General features: G+C 42.5%; 1 protein-coding gene across 3 annotated transcripts in view; it reads right to left on the bottom strand.

The window, feature by feature from the left end:
- SLX4IP (SLX4 interacting protein) overlaps positions 1-17907 on the bottom strand; it is a 96385-nt gene extending 78478 nt beyond the window's left edge. Inside the window, exons 1-2 of one of the 3 annotated variants that reach the window (XM_080999403.1) lie at positions 17525-17907; positions 8527-8580 (exon numbers count right to left, since the gene is read on the bottom strand). In XM_080999403.1, the coding sequence (XP_080855529.1) occupies positions 8527-8550 (24 nt within the window). In that variant the 5' untranslated portion in view covers positions 8551-8580; positions 17525-17907. Of the gene's footprint in view, positions 1-8526; positions 8584-17477 lie in introns of all 3 variants that reach the window. The other 2 variants (XM_080999402.1, XM_080999401.1) reach the window with 2 other exon arrangements.
- Positions 17908-17921: the final 14 nt, after the last annotated feature.

The following is a 17921-nucleotide window of genomic DNA, read 5'->3' as shown; positions in this document are numbered from 1 at the left end:
TTCAAAGGCCACGACACCTTTGGAAAAGGCTGTTCTCCAATTCAAGTGCTCGCAGGCCAGTGTTTCCCAGTTGTCGGTGTTTATACTGCATTTTTAAAGATTTGCCTTGAGAGAGTCTTTAAACCTCTTTTGTTGACCACCAGAATTACGCTTTCCATTTTAAAGTTCGGAATAGAGTACAGTGGTACCTCGGTTTACGAACTTAATCCGTTCCGGAATTCCGTTTTTAAACCAAAACTGTTCTTAAACCAAAGTGCGCTTTCCCTAATGAGGCCTCCCGCCGCCGGTGCCCTTCCACTGTTCAGATTCTGTTCTTAGACCGAGGTAAAGTTCTTAAACCAAGACACTATTTCCGGTTTTGCAGAGTTTGTAAACCAAATCGTTCTTAAACCAGACTGTTCTTAAACCGAGGTACCACTGCAGTTGCTTTGGAAGATAATAACCAGGCATCCACACAACATGACCAGTCCAATGAAGTTGATGTTGAAGAATCATTGCTTTGACATTGGTGATCTTTGCTTCTTCCAGTACACTGGCATTTGTTCACCTTTCTTCCCAAGTGATGTGTAAATTTTTCAGAGACACTATTGATGGAATATTTCGAGGAGTTGGAGATGGCGTTTATAAGTGGTCCATGTTTCACAAGAATACAGTAAGGCTGGTAGTACAATAGCCAACCGTGTTGGGGGGAGCCAATAAAACAAGCCATTCCTGTGGATTCGCTATGGTCCTTAGAAGCCGGAGCATCCCTGGCCTTACCTAGAGATGGTGGGAAGGCAACCTGGGACCTTCTGCATTAAAAACAGATAATTTCCGTGCACTGCTCTGTTTTGCCAGAAGCGGCTTAGTCATGCTGCCACATGACCCGGAAGCTGTTCGCCAGCTCCCTCGGCCAGTAAAGCGAGATGAGCGCCGCAACCCCAGAGTCGGCCGCGACTGGACCTAATGGTCAGGGGTCCCTTTACCTTTTTAATCTACTGCTGAACTACAATGAGGCCATTTCTCACTTCCCCCCAAACTGACACTCCTTGGCCCCCCCCCCATTTTTGTTGACCGACCCCCCCACAGATCATTTCCACTGCCAAAACACCAACAGGACATGGCACACACAACCTGCGCTGTCCTGAGAAAACCCCTTATTCCTGATTTCATTTCATTTCATTCTTTGGAAGATTTGCACAATGGAAAATGCACACCAAGAAATAAATTTTAGAAAGGGGCAAGATTAGACAGCTAAAACCGTTAATAGGATTGGAATAACACTTGAATTTTGGAATCTGAAAAACCAAATAAATAATAATTATTTTTTAAAGAAAGAAAGAAAAAAGAGGGGAAGTAGCTGGATTTAGGCCAAAGGGTGCGCTCAGACTTGCATTCTGCTCTCAAAAGCTCCTCTAGACAGTGCATCCACGTCTTGGTTTGGGCCAAATTCTTGCAGTTCACTGATACGAATCCAAAAAGGTGCACGCTGCCTGGCAAGGAAACAATTTCTCAGGGGAACCAGTAGGGAAGTTAGGGAATGAGCAGATAATCCCAGTTTTATTAGGAGTCTACTTTAAAGCCTTCCAGAGGGTGCCCTAAGGAAGTACGAAGAACTCAAACTTGTTTTTTTTGTTTTGTTTTTGTGGGAGAGCATTTCATATTTCATCTTTTAATCATGGCTGTCATTTCCATCAGAGATGGCAAGAGCACATTCATTCGTTGGGCAACATCTTATTTATTTTCTGGAGGCAGGGGGAGGAGGCAGGCTGCATCCCCTCAAGGAGGTGTGGAGCACAGAAAGATAAAAAGCTCTTGAAAAAACAACATTGAAGGTGAAGGAGGCTGGCACACCTAAGAGCCAAGAGAAATACGAGCAGGAGAAGGAGAAACGAGATTATTTTGATAATCCAACACCACTTCAGAGCGCTGAGCCCTTCTGAAAATTTGGTCCAGGGGGTAGTATTCTGTCATCTTTGCAAATGATAACCTAAAGCTGTGGATGATTGACGTTTACTCTGAGTGAGATGCTGCCATTAATTTGGCAACCTCTTACTTTAATGCCCACTCCTTATCAGCCACAAGTTTAGTTTTGTGTAACAAATAATTTGTTTGTTTATGCTGTTTTAGAACAAAATCTGGATACCGCTGAAATTGGAGGAACACACAGTATTGTTGCCAAGATTAAATGGCTCCATCTCTTACGGATTTAAATATTATTTTATACACCTTATCTAAGATAGTAGAGTCAGAGAGAAACCCTACCACATTTACCGAGAAGTAAGACATTCAGTGCGTACTCCAAATGCATAGCATTGCTGCCTCTGCTTGCTCCCCCCCCCCCCCAAATCCCCAAGTTTTCGTATTTTAATGCAAATGTCAATTGTAGTATGGTTGGTTATGTTCTAAGGACATAACCACTGAGTCTCTTGAGCCAGAAGGTCAGCGGTTCGAATCTCCGTGACAGGGTGAGATCCTGTTGCTCTGTTCCACATCCTGCCAACCTAGCAGTTTGAAAGCACACCAGTACTACTAGTGCTGTGGTGGGAAGGTAAACGGTGTTTCCATGCACTCTGGTTTAGTCACCTTGTCCCATTGTGCCAGAAGCAGTTTAGTCAAGCTGGCCGCATGACCCGGAAAGCTGTCTGTGGACAAACGCTGGCTCCCTCGGCCTGAAAGCGAGATGAGCGCCGCAACCCCATAGTCGTTTTTGACTGGACTTCACTGTCCAAAGTTCCTTTACCTTTACCAGATGCTTTAAGAACAGCCAATGACTGCTACTCTGCATACTTACTTGTTATTTTAGCACACTTTTTTTTAAAAGGCAATGTAAATAAATAAAAAAGCAGTGCTACCACCAGCATTGCATTTGAATCTACATGCAGTTATGTGGCTTTGTGCGTGTCAACAGGGCTTATGTTCAACTGCATTCACACGTCACTTTAACGTGTTAAATTCCACATTGTATTTGACCTTCCACATGATGTCAACACCACTTCTTGGAATACGGTGGACTATAGAGTTAAGTAGGGACGCGGATGGCCTAGGACTTGCCGATCAGAAGGTCGGCAGTTCGAATCCCCGTGACGGGGTGAGCTCCCGTTGCTTGGTCCCTGCTCCTGCCAACCTAGCAGTTCGAAAGCACGTCAAAGTGCAAGTAGATAAATAGGTACCACTCCGGCGGGAAGGTAAATGGCGTTTCTGTGCGCTGCTCTGGTTCGCCAGAAGCGGCTTAGTCATGCTGGCCACATGACCCGGAGGCTGTACGCCGGCTCCCTCGGCCAATAAAGCGAGATGAACGCCGCAACCCCAGAGTCGTCCGCGACTGGACCTAAAGGTCAGGGGTCCCCTTTACCTTTACCTATAGCGTTAAGTTAAGCGTTGTTCATTTCCATGTTATTTGCTTCCAGAAAGAAATAAAAAAAATCTGTGCGAATGCTGAAATGTAATGTGGAAATTAGGAGATAGGAAAACGCTGGGAGATGGGGAATAAACTGATGTGTGAATGCAACCTGAGGGCTGCTTTGCAGCACATGTCTGTTTGAAATATATATTATTGCAGCACATTTTGCCATTCCAGCCAAGGAACAACCAAAATGCATGCATTTGGAATGTTAACAACCTCCATAGCATACCATAAGATTAGTCAAACAATCCTCAGTTAATGTGGTGTTAATTTTTCAACTAAAGATTTGCAGTTCAAATGTAGATCAAGTGCTCCCTCTTCAGAAAAAGCTGCATAACTGCATCAGGAAAACTGCGCTGAAATCGTCTGGGATCCTTCAAATATGATACTTGTGCTGCCGTGAAGAAAAGCTATTAAGATTGTAGGTGTTCTCCTCCTCCTAAATTGCATTTGAAACCACCGAGGCACAAACAGATGAGCAGGCGAATTTTCCAGAGTCTTCTTAGTGAAAACATTTTGGGTAATATATTACAGAACAGAAAACAAAATCTATTCAGCACAGAAAACAAAATCAGTTTGATACCAAACGCATTATCATGCAAACTGCTACCAATTTATCATTTGAAACCAATTGCAAGGAATGATTTTTATACTCCCACGATTCCTCCACTGCCTGGGCAACTGTAAAGCATTCAGGGAGAGACATTCTGGGTAAACAGCTTAGAAAATGAAATGTGTGCAAGTTCAAAAAGAAGAGAACAGAGAAAACACTTATTCTGGGGAGGGAGAAAGAGAGCTATAAACATCCATACCTAGAAAACATCAGCTTTCTCCACCAGTGAGCAGAAGGAAGTCTTTTGGCCTTCATGATTTAGCAAAACATTAACAAAACACTGTTTACTCAGATGTAAGTCCCTCTAAGTTCAATGGCATTTACTCTTGGGTGAGTACACTCATACCTTAGTTCTCGAATGTTTGGGCTCCTGAACGTCACAAACCCGGAAATGAACTGTTCTAGTTTTTTGGAAGCCAAACGTCCGACGGGACTTCTGTGGCTTCTGATTGGCTGCAGGAGCTTCAGAAGCCGCACTTTGGTTTGTGAACGTTTTGGAAGTCGAACAGACTTCTGGAACAGATTCCATTCGACTTCCAAGGTACGGCTGTATGTGTATAAGATTGCAGAGAATGAGGTGGGCAGGAATGATCTCAATGTATTTGCAGATATCATAGTGAAGAAGACAGTTCAGATCCTCCTTCACACTGTTTTCTTTTTTAAAAAAGAAAATATTCAGATTTATTATCATTTCACAAGTAGAAATACAAGTATGTCTGTATTGTTAAATGTGTCTTTCTCATTCTGCGGAAGCTACGCTGAGAGTATGTTTACTTGTGTGGCAGTAATAAGCCCTCCAGAGGAAGCTACTGTTTTGCTTAACTATCCTGATGTCACGGCCGAAAGCTGATTGCCAAAATAAATGGAGAGGTAGACTGCAAATGTCTGAATTTCTGCATTTGTACCAGGAGTCTACACAAGATTGCTGATCAGCAACCATAACAATTTCTGGACTCCCGATACGGCATGGAAACTTAACCCACTTATTTACTTTGGCAGCCGCACATCTCCTAAGGAAACCAGGAGGACTCGAATAATCAAGCCTAATAGCCCTTCTTAGAACCGTTCCTCTCATCACATGATGAGGGTTTGCTGTTTACAAGTCAGTGGTCTCCAGACCACAGCATGGTTTGGACATTCACGGTAAAATTAGCTGGGCTCTGCCGGGGACCGAAAATACCAACAGCAGCCTATATCCCCTGACGCATTCCTTGGTGGAAGTTAATCGCAGTAGCGCATGAACAATGCCAAACATTGACAGAAGATTGCTAGACTGTCATTCCTTCCATCCTGAGTTGATGGTATTATGCGTGAAGAACATTAGTCATCTTAATTTGTGACGTAACAGCACATAGCGTTAACCAAGGCTGCTATTCTTGCACACTGAGATAATGTGTTGCTCTCGTGCTCTTCAAGCTGTTAAATCCATTACTAAATTGTGGGTGGGTGGGCTTCGCATGAGGCAGGAATCTCGACCTATCAAACGACTGCTCAGGACCCTTCCCCAAGATTGTCCAGAGACTCAACTGTGCAAGGAAGTCTTTTGGAAGAGACATCCGTGTGAGAAACCCACGGCCTTCGAGAAGTTATGGACTCCCCATCAGTCCCAGCCAACATTCCCTATGACCAGGGATTATGAAATCCAAGATCTGAGACCACAGGTTCCTAGCCCTTGCGTTGCACAAAGGCAACTAGAAACGCCATCAATGTAACTTAATTGTGGGCTGGCTCGCTGCTTAATAGCTTTTTGATATCCTAGATAGCTAAAGCATGCTAAAAAGGCAGCCTCTTCTAAGGCTTTTGTTGAGAGAAGCGGGGAGATATTAATTTGTGTTGCCTTCTTGGCTGGATGGAGGAGAGGCGTAGGAAGTGCCACAGACTAAGGGTGTAATTACCCCATGGATAGCTCTCTCTTTTTGGAGGGAACATCAAGTTTCTTTCTGCAAGAGAAATCAACTGTACACCTCTACGCATCTGGCAAACTAAGCTGCTACCCACAAAACTTGTTATGTACTGAAGTTCTCACCCTGGGCCAGCAGGGAGATACTGTAGATAGTTATGCAAATAAGGGATCGAAAGTGACATTCAGTAATTGGATAGTTTTAGAAAATTGTTACAGTTACGTTGTACTGGAGCTCTATATAAGCAGGCTGACTGAACCCTTCAGTTCAGTTCTGTTCTGGCCTGTGAATAAACAAGAGCTGTTTGAAGAATCGCTGTGTCGTCTGATATGTTCACCCACAACTTAACAAAACTCATGCCACAATGAACTCTTATTTGCATGTAAATTGTCACAGCATATTTCCCCAGCAATATGAGGTGCAGAAACTCAAAAGATCTGTTTCCTAGGGTTTCTTTGCTTCCTCTTTAGAAGATACAGTGATACCTCGGGTTACAGATGCTTCATGTTACAGACGTTTCAGATTAGAGACTCCGCTAACTCAGAAATAGTACCTCGGGTTAAGAACTTTGCTTCAGGATGAGAAGAGAAATCGTGAGATGGCGGAGCGGCAGCAGCGGGAGGCCCCATTTGGTGCTTCAGTTTAAGAACAGTTTCAGGTTAAGAACAGACCTCCAGAATGAATTAAGTTCTTAACCCAAGGTACCACTGTATTTAATTGCACTTAGGCTCGGAAACATACATTCCAGCTGGATTGCTTTCCTTCGCCCTACAACTTAGTAGCGTTTAATATTTAAGCGCATCCACTCAAGTCACTAGTGAAAGCAGCCCAACCGAACTTAGTGGGATTGCTGTAAATTGAAGAGTTTCAGAACTACATTATCTGCAACTCAAAAATAGCCATATAATCCTAAGTGTGCTCCCAAAGCACTTCCTCTGCCCTCCGTATTACACTGAATGCAGCAGGGATTTTAAATGCCCTCCAGCTTTTTGACCCTACCCAGGTCTGCCTGATCAGTACGACTTGACATTATGCAAAGCCATGCAATGGGGGAAACTGTGAAAATGCACCTCAACAGAGCAGAGATGCACTGTGCTAGAAGCCCATAAATGTTCCCCTTAACTTTTAAACTCGGAAAGTCCGGAAGATGGGTTAAGATAAGCTGCTATAGGAAAAATGAAAGATTTCGTGCAGGCATTACCAATGTGATGGACTGACCACCCAAGTGTGCAATTACTTCCAAGACACATACACAAAATTCATTTGTTTTTCCACACAGCTGACATGGGAATTTTAATAACTAATGGTTATCCACTCAAGGTTTTTTTTTTTTTAATGATATTATACGAAAATGACAAAACATTGGGTTTGGATTTGATTTAAATCAATCAATTTAAATCACGATTTAAATCACTAGTCAGTAAGACTTGATTTAAACCCCTTTTTTTTGCAGAAAGACTCATTCTTGCTGGTATAATCTTAATATTTTCAACCAGATGAAGGTTTCATTTTGTGGAATAATAAATTTTCAGAGTAGTTTTTACAGTTGTATAAAAAATGACTGATTTGGACTGATTTGAATACTATTGCATAGATAATTATAAAATGATTGTGCGGTTTAATAAGTTAACTGTTTTATATTTGGACGTTTCTGCTGTACTTTATTAGAAGGAGAAAAACAATCATTTTCTTAATAACAATTTAAACCATTTATTTAACTAAAGCAATAACATTATAGCACATGTATCCATGTTTGTTAACTGATGTGGTTAAACAATTTAAAACAAAAACAAAAACTTAGACTGAGTTTTAGCACACAAGAAATACTTAGAACAAAACCTTATTTCCTGACGGACAGCCTTTGGACTATAATGTAACTTAAATAAAAAACTATCTTTAGAAATAGTTTTCCTCCAAAAGCATTTTATTTTAAAAATCCAATTTAAATTTTAAAAAATCCGATTTAAATTTTAAAAAATCTGATTTAAATTTTAAAAAATCCAATTTGATATTTTTTTTAATCATTGATTTTTATTCACCTTGGCTGAATCCAAAGATGTCCTTCTCCTTGCAGAAGGCATCTTCAGCCCTCGAAAACACTGTTATACCATGTGCTATTGCACAGAAAAGTGAACTTGAATTTAGATGTGTTTTTCCACCCAACAAGCATCATCCTTGCAGACTGATGAGATTTGTCATAGAACGTATCAGTTATGATACTGCACAAACTCTTCCGAATACCAATAAAAATTATTTGGACAAAACTCTTCTGAATAGAATTTGCTGAGCAGCTGTACTGGCTATCTGATTTCCATTCATGCCTCGTAGGATCCAACCTAGTAACATCTTTTGCCAACAACCAATAATACAGCTGGTATATTGCTTTTATTTGGTTTTATAGTATTTGATCACCTATATGGCTTATTTTTTCAGCATATTAGGTGCACTTAACACATGGTTTAGAAAGCTGCAAGCTTTGCTGCTGTCTGTACACAAGACCACAATTTGCCATGCTAATCTGCCGCTGTACCGGAATAAGTTGAGATCCTAAGGCTGTGCACTTCAAAGCAAGAAAAGTTCACCAAGTCAGTAATCTGCTGCTATTTAGGTTCCGAAAAGCAGCTTACCTTTATAACCAATTTGTGCAACATCACGGCAGTCTCTTCGATTTCAGATGGAGCCTGCAAGTAAAGTGGAAGGAGAGTCGCTTTAGCAAAAAGGGAAGAAACCCTGGCAATTGAAGTCAGCGTTCCAAAAAGAACACAGTTGAGGGAGTACCATACTCTTCTGTGTATAAGACTAGTTTTTTTAATATACTTTAAAATAAGGTTAAAAATCTGGAGGCGTCTTATGCACAGATAGTGCATATGCCCATTTTCTGAATTTGGGGTCCCCAAAAGTAGGGGGCGCCTTATACACGGAAAAATACGGTACTTAGAGGGAGAAATGTTGTGCGCATGTATGTACATCATTAGGTATGTATCTCTTTACTTAACAACTCACATCCAAGGTCCGAACCAGGTGTCCCCAGATGTGTGACATCATGGGAGAGTTGTTGTTCCAAGGACTAAGATGAAACTTGTCATTTTTGCTATGGGACGCTGCATGTTGTTTAAGTGATCTTGTTATATTTACAGTATTGATTGGGATGTGGTTTTCGGGTATGTTATTATATTTGCTATCAATCTGCTGCGTTACGAAATCGCTGCTGTGTTGCTTTGCTATGTTGTTAGGAATTTGTTTTTGTAGCGTCTGCTCAAAGTGCATAATAATAATAATAATAATAATAATAATAATAATAATAATTTATTATTTGTACCCCGCCCATCTGGCTGGGTTTCCCCAGCCACTCTGGGCTGCTTCCAACAAAGACCAAAAATACACTAAAATGTCACACATTAAAAACTTCCCTGAAGTTCCTTCTGAATGTCTGATGTCTTCTGAATGTCAGGTAGTTGTTTATCTCTCTGACATCTGATGGGAGGGCGTTCCACAGAGTGGGCGCCACTATCGATAAGGCCCTCTGCCTGGTTCCCTGTAACTTTGCTTCTCGCAATGAGGGAACCGCCAGAAGGCCCTCGATGCTGGACCTCAGCGTCCGGGCAGAACGATGGGGGTGGAGACGCTCCTTCAGGTCCCTAACAGCATCCCTGTTTCTTTGTTGCAGGCAGCTCTGAGCATGATTCCTTTGTGTGGGAATGTTCAGGGAGGCAGGAGAGGATATATTGTTTATTAATTCCCTTCCTAACTTGCACTAGCAAGTTCTATAATTTAGCAGAGTTTTAACACCCCCCTTTTAAGTGCATAGCAGGTAGCTGGTTGCAAGCTTGCTTAAGCTTTTCAATATAGATTCCTGGTGAGATCCCTTGTTTCCCTCTTAAAAGAATAAATACGCCACAATCTTATTTAAGATATATAAAAGTAGTTTACTCACAGCATCATCAGTTCACAGATGGATCCCTGAAGGCAGACTTAAGTTACAGATATATACATATGAGCCTATCCCATATAGAGATAGTCTCTTTGTCCTCTGTTGGCTGAAAGCCAACAGGGCATCTCTAGCTAAAAGCTGTTGTTCCAACGACAAAGTCAAAAAGAGAGAGAGAGTGGCTGCGTGCTTTGTGCTTTTGTTACCTGCACAGGTAAGGTCATGCCCACCTCTAGTCACATACAAGAGGAAGGATGCTCCAGGCCATGAGGAAACAGGAAGTTTTTGACTGGCTGGAACAAACATCCCCTTTGCATGTCCACTCTAGGCAAACAAGGAATGTTGTACTTGACTGCTACTTATGTATCACATCCCACACTTTGTTGCAAAAGCGGTATGCAAATTGAATGAATGAATCCTGTGGCCAAAGGATTGGATCAGAGCATTGGGAACCAGTTAATGTGATTGGAGCATTGGGAACCAGAGAAAGGGACATATTTGTGGTGGCCCCCTATGTGTAGAACTCCTGAGGAACACAGGGTCGGATCCATCAAGCATTACATTGTTTCCAAATGTCTTCATTTCTGTGAGAGTTTTCAGCTAGGCTGTGAGATGCTTCAACTGCTGTTTTCAGATTACAATAGAACAAATGAAGCAATTGTATGTTTTACGTAAGGTTGCATTGGAAGGCCTTTGCCTAAAAATATTTATATTTCTATCTCTGTCTGTGGGTTGTGCTTCTGCTCAAATCCCTAATCTCTGATCATATACGATGTAAGACATGAGACAAAATAAAGAAATGATGGACTGCGCATCATTGGTACTTGCAAAGACATGGGTTTTGCATGCACTGATGATCAGCGATGCTCGAAAATGCTGAGCCTCTATATGTTGGTTTAATTTCACACAGGCAAAGGAAAACAGGCCACACAGGGTGTCACTGCGGCATCAGGTAATTGATAGCTGGGTAGTCCTGCCAAAGTTGTCTGTGATGGAGGAGGTAAGGATCTGGCCTCCCAGCTAAATCTGTTTTGCTGGCTGCAGACTATGAGATGAATAGGCATTTCTAAACCACAGAAGAGTGACTTGTCCTGCTATCACTTCTGCACTTACTCCAATAGCTGATTAATATCAAACATCATGCCGGCATCTATATTCCTTTTTAACAGAAGCAATAAAGACTTTAACAGAGGCAATAAATAAGCAAGCATTTTCTATCCTTTTACATTAGGGAATTAAAAAAAAAACACACCACTTCAAATAAAAGAAGAGTGCCACATGCTAAATGCTATTTGCTCATTTGTTGCTTTGATGAACTGGAATATTTTTGTGAAAGGATGCAGGTTACTGAAGTGAATTTATTGCCTAGCTCCAACAGAAATAAACAGACAGGAGAAGAAAAATTACGGGCTCTGGACCACTCCATTTCTCTCCTAGTTCCCACATTTTATTAAACATAAGCCTGATTCAACTGAGCCTAAAATCCGCCATTCTGATGGAGTGCTCAGAAAAATCCCAGTCCCCCATTACCCAAAAAAAAAAAAAAAAGGCACTTGAAGAATTTGATCCAGCGTCAATCATAGCTTCCGATTACAGTGGTACCTCAGGTTACATATGCTTCAGGTTACATACGCTTCAGGTTACAGACTCCGCTAACCCAGAAAAAGAGCTTCAGGTTAAGAATTTTGCTTTAGGATAAGAACAGAAATCGTGCTCCGGCGGCGCAGCAGCAGCAGGAGACCCCATTAGCTAAAGTGGTGCTTCAGGTTAAGGACAGTTTCAGGTTAAGTATGGACCTCCGGAACGAATTAAGTACTTAACCTGAGGTACCACTGTACGTGCAAACCCAGAAGCAATGGCTAACAGCTTCAGAACAAGCCATGGTTTACAGTAGCCTTATTGGGAAGCTGTTAACCATGGTTGACAGTTCGCACAGCCTGGGAAGCTATGGTGAACAACTTCCAGATAAAGTTAATTCAGTGCTTGGTGTAAGAGGGTGAGAGCAGGATTGCAACCCGATCCACTTTTCCAGAAACTTTTGCGCTCTGCTTCTGTGGGCTGAGACTGTTGGGAGAAGGGCAACACAAGGATATTGAATCAGCCTTCTATTTGCCAGGCAATAGGTCAATCAAATGGGTCACAAAGCGGGGAAGAGCTCAGCTCAATTTGCCACAGTTCCAAAATTGAATTCATGTCCGCATAGACCCGAATGAAGGAATTGGCCTATTTTTTATTTTCCTGGCCGGGGAGACAATCTTAAGATTGAAAAAAGGCTTCCCAATGTTCCATCCTGTATCATCTGCTGCCATAAATGCTTAGCTTCCCTTTTGCCTTTCCAGACACTGCCCTGAATCGTGCTTCAGGCTAAAGGGAGGGAGGGGTGGATTTGCAACACAGGCCATTCATCAGACCGACCAAAATGCTTTCTGCATTCCTCAAGTCCTGGGAAAAATAGGCTGGATTCTTTTATTACTAATCTTTGCACTTCAACACTTAACGGTCTGACAGAAGGGCTAATGCTGTGTAATTAAAAGCAAATGTTTCCTGGATTCAAAATAAAGCAGGGCAGGATAAAAGCTGGTTGAGAAGAGCAGCGGAGCAAAGGGGAAGAGAGGGAACAAGCTATTCAGACAGAATTTAAGCTTTTTTTAATAATAATGAAAAAACTCACCCAATAAAAGCAAAGCAAATTAGGACCATAAAAGCACTGAATTCTATTCTGAAGCGTCCAAACAGCTACTAAGAATCCTTTAGCTAAGCAGTTTTAAGACAAGCCACTGTGTGTGCGCTTTCATTGTGTGTGTTCACAGGCAACATCTAACTGATGCGCAGCCATGCACATCATGGTGCATGGAAGTAGACGGAAAAGGGGGTGGAAGGTAAAAATAAAGGACCCCTGGACGGTTAAGTCCAGTCAAAGGCGACTATGGGGTTGCAGCACTCATCTCGCTTTCAGGCCGAGGGAGCCAGCGTTTGTCCACAGGCAGCTTACCGGGTCATGTGGCCAGCATGACTAAACCGCTTCTGGCACAAAAGGACACCGCGATGGAAACCAGAGTGGACGAAAACGCTGTTTAACTTCCCACAGCAGTGGTACCTATTTATCTACTCGCACTGGCGTGCTTTCAAACTGCTAGGTTGGCAGGAACAGAGCAACGGGAGCTCACCCCATCACGAGGATTCGAACCGCCGACCTTCTGATTGGCAAGCCCAAGAGGCTCAGTGGTTTAGACCACAGCACCACCTGTGTCCCTCCAAAAAGGGGTGGAACGGGGGGTGGGTAGGGTGGAACGGGGATAGAATGGGGCATAACCCATAACCCTAGAGAAACAGAGTAGTTACAACTGGGAGCCAATCTACAGTCATACCTCTTGTTACGTTTGCTTCAGGTTAAATCTTTTCAGTTTGCGTCCCACGGTGACCCGGAAGTACTGGAAAGGGTTACTTCTGGGTTTTGCTGCTTGCGCATGTGCAGATGCTCAAAATGCTGTCACGCGCATGCGCATAAGCGGTGAATCGTGACCTGCGCACACGCAGATGCGGGTTGCGTTCTGCTCATGTTGCGAATGGGGCTCTGGAACGGATCCCGTTAGGAACCAGAGGTACCACTGTATTTTAGGTGGTTGGAGCCAATCTATTTTATGACAATTATTATTAAAATTTGTATACGGGCCCTTCATCCATAGATATCAGGGCGGTTTGCCACATAAAAATACAAGATAAAACAGAGAATACACAATAAATACAAGAACAAAAATCCCTATTCCCACAACACATTTAAAAGGGTATCAGATGTTACTCAGCCCAAGGCCTGGTTGAAGCAGAACATTTTCGACCAAAGGCGTGCATTCCACACTTGTTCCTATGCTGCCACCCTCAGGACCTTTCGTGGAGGAGGTGCTCAGAGGATCATCTCAGGATCCACCCAAATTCCTGCGGAGAGAGGTGGCCTTTGAGGTCTCGTTCTCTCCTTCTGTGCCAGGGCTGTACCACCTGAGACTGCAGCGAAAGACTCACAGGACTGAACAGTACTCTGCAGAAGAAAACAAACCCCCACATGTAGAAAGCTAGCAATTAATGGGGAAGTCTAAATCTCTTCCCCATGATATGCTTGTCTGCTGTGGGCAAGGATGCTAATAGATACAGGTGTGTTCACATCACATGATCCACAAATGCAAAAACAAATAAACAAAAAATGAGAAGAAGAGAAAGAAAGGAAGTTGTTCTACTGTCACTGCTAATGGCGAGCGTCCCACAGCCATGAGACTGTCAAAGAACTCCTCATCCCCCCTGGACAAATTTGGTGCAATCCCACCAGCACCGCAAGCAGGTTCTATCATTCCAAGAGGTCAATTGCGTGCAGTTCTTTATTTGTAAATTACTTCTTTGCAATCCTTCCTCTTCCCTATACAGTGGTACCTCAGGTTACATATGCTTCAGGTTACATATGCTTCAGGTTACATACGCTTCAGGTTACAAACTCCGGTAACCCAGAAATAGTGCTTCAGGTTAAGAACTTTGCTTCAGGATAAGAACAGAAATCGTGCTCCGGCGGCGCAGCAGGAGGCCCCATTAGCTAAAGTGGTGCTTCAGGTTAAGAACAGTTTCAGGTTAAGTACGGACCTCCGGAACAAATTAAGTACTTAACCCGAGGTACCACTGTATTGTAATGCCCTGTTTCTTTCTGATTGCAGGCCTGCAGGCAAGCCACATTTAACTGCAAGGCGCTTAGCCGCTTGTAGTGACTCAACAATGAAAGACCGAAGACTTATGATGGTGCAATGACCTTACCCTGCTTCTGAGCGCATGGGAATATTCTGGTGGGTCAACATTAAATCCCTCTATAACCTTCTGCTTTTCAATTCTGCACAGTTTCATATCAAGCTAGAAGAAAACCTGACTGCTTGTGCTGTCCTTATCATGAACTTCTGTTTTTCTCAGCCAAAGGCCATTAATAATTATTTTATAGTACAACAAAAATGGCGCACCACTGAAAATATGATAAACAAGTAACACAAGCTGATGCAATAGCAAATATACGTAACAGCAGCAACACTCAATTAGAAAAAAATACAGTGCAACACTTTAACAACAGAAACACTCCCAAAATTCTTCATCCACCTCAAACTTATAATACAACAGCAACATCTAGTGTCCAAAGGAATTATTACTGCAGAGACAGCAAAGGATAAAGAAAAGTCACTCTATCCAGGGACAGTCCACATATATATTGGCTTATTCCTCCCTCCCTCTCTCTCTCTTTTTTGATGGTGACACAGACAATTAATAACAGAGGAATATTCTTCACAGCTGTGAGCAGAGCAATGGGGTGAGGGGTAAGTGAAGACAAGTGACATTTAACTACAGTGGTACCTCAGGTTAAGTACTTAATTTGTTCCGGAGGTTCGTTCTTAACCTGAAACTGTTCTTAACCTGAAGCACCACTTTAGCTAATGGGGTTTCCCGCTGCCGCCAGAGCACGATTTCTGTTCTCATCCTGAAGTAAAGTTCTTAACCTGAAGCACTATTTCTGGGTTACCGGAGTTTGTAACCTGAAGCGTATGTAACCTGAGGTACCACTGTATAATGTTGTTTGCTGCTCCTGCTCAGGCTCCACAGAAAAAGCATTTTGGTTACTGAAATTCATTCCGATTGTGCAGATAAAATATAACAGATAGAATTCTACAGGGTGGGGTATTAGGGTGTGAAAACAGTCAAGATCCAAGGATTCCCAGGCATGCAACTCCAGATGGTAGAGAGGTCAGGCACCATCTTGGCAGCCAGGTATCATCACTTGTTTGCAAGTTGCTGATAGGCTGGTGCAAAATGCTAATTCCAAACACGTCTGTTTTCTAATATATATAACTTTTATTAAATTTTCTGTTTTACAATTTAAAACACTCATTTTTCATCCTTAAAATACCATTGACTTCCCTTCTTCTCTTTCCATGCTTCATTTTACATATCACAGATCCCTGCATATTTTACAAAAACTATACCATTCAGTATTCCATTAATTCATCAAAACTTGTTTACACTGTTGAATTTATCTTAATGCTGCCAGTGTTTTCGGCTGTATATACTTATTTCCCATATATTCAATAAACACTTTTCCAATCTTCTTTAAACATATGTTCATCTTGTTCTCTTATTCTATTTGTTAAGACTGCAAGTTGTGCATATTTTGTCAGTTTAAGTTGTCAATCTCCTTTGGTTGGGGCCTCGCTCGTTTTTCATTTTTGGGCTAACAGGACGCAGTGGTGGCAAACATAAATAACCTTTTTTGACGCCTGAGAATTTCAGTCAGAATTACCCCAGCAGAAAGGACTTTGGTTTGGGGGGGGGGAAGTACTTTTGAACATTTTTTTCAATTCATTATGAATCATTTCCCAATACTCTTTTACCCTTTTACAGGTCCACCACATATGAAAGAACGTTCCCTCTGCCTCTTTACATCTCCAGCACTTATCTGATTCTGTCTTGCACATCTTAGCAAGCCTACTCAGAGTTAAATACCATCTGTGAATCATTTTCCGAACACTTCTGAGCATCCCTATTTTCACATCAAGAATCACAGACTAAGCCAGGGGCAGGGAGCTTAAGGAACATTTTTGCTGGACTACAAATCCCATCATTCCTGACCACTTTCCATAATAGCTTGGGCTGATGGGAGTTAAGAGTCCAACCACACCTGGAGGGACACATTCTGGGTCCAAGTTCATCTCACCCCCTGAACATACGTGAGAAAGTTCTTCTCTGAAAAATGTATTAACGTTCATTTGCTCTGTACAAAGCTACTAAAGCAGAGAATTGCCGAATTATTATCTCCAATGAAATCCCAGTGGAGCACAGAGGACTATGGTAATAGGATTGCAGTCCGGGCCAATAATCCCTGGATCTCTGAGGTGCCAAAATCCCAAGAGAGCAGAAAAGATTATTTATGTATGCGATCATAGCTGCACAGAGATTATTGGCCCAGAGATGGAAAGAAGAGAAGAATCGGAGATCAAATTGATGGATTATGCCGAAATGGCTAAAATGACTGGAAGAATCAGGAAGACCAAAATTTTAATAAGGAATGGGGAAAATTTATAACTTATCTTAATAACCATTGTAAACAGTTAAAATCGTTAGTAGGATTGGAATAACACTTGTAGTTTAATGGTGAATTTTGGATACAACAGAGAGGTAAAAGATTTGGATTATCATAAAAGATGCAGGGGAAAACGATTAACAATAGGACCCATAAAGGGGAGGAGGGAAGTCCAGGAGATTCTTTGGAATCTTGTTTTTATGTTGTATGTTGGGCATGCAACTGTGAAATGTTAATCTGAAAAACCAAATAAATAAAATTTAAAAATGCTTAAGGTTTGTGTGCTGTAGAAATGCAGGCAGCGGGATGGTTCAGTGGGAGACTCTCCATTTCAGGGTACTGTAGTGGGTTCGAGCAAAAAAATAAAAATAAAATAAAGATTCCTGGCTGGCAGAGGGGGTTGGACTAGATGACCATCGGGTGTCCCAACTCTGCAATTCTAGGAATCTAACCCAGGGGCATAAAGCCTTGGTGCGAAAGGCTCCAAAACAAGAGGCACCAAGGGGAAACAGAGGAAATTCCACTATGAGCTGTCCAAACCCCCAGCTGAGCCCCTGATTCCGGGTAGCAGCTTCCCTCTCTGCTTTTCCCCGCAGTAACTCACCGCGGCAACCTTGAATTCGGCTCCTCCACCGCCTTTTTTTCCTTAGAGGGAAAGAGAGGCGAGGCTAGCGCACGAAACTTCCGGCTGTGTTCGGAGTGGGTGGGTGGGAATGGAACGGACTACACCGCGAGGCGCTCTTTCTCAGCTCCACTTGAGCCTTGCACTTTGCTTCCAGCCCCAAAACATTTAAGCGGCTTTTCTGTTGCTTCTCTATAACGCGCCGTTTGTCGACCTTGCCACTCTCTCTCGCTTCGAAAACGACTCGGAAATGTCGTTTTCGAAGCAGCAGAACTCGGCCCTTGGGATCCCCCGCCCGGTTGAAAAGGGCCGATTCGCGAATAGGAAACGAGGACGGTTGCTCTCAGCTCGACGTCTTCCGGCCCATTCAAAGATGTCC

This window comes from Podarcis pityusensis, assembly GCF_964106645.2.
Source record: "Podarcis pityusensis genome assembly, chromosome: 3".
Classification (NCBI taxonomy): domain Eukaryota; kingdom Metazoa; phylum Chordata; class Lepidosauria; order Squamata; family Lacertidae; genus Podarcis; species Podarcis pityusensis.
Note: the sequence above shows the minus strand (reverse complement) of the source record. Positions and strands in the feature narration are given on the sequence as shown.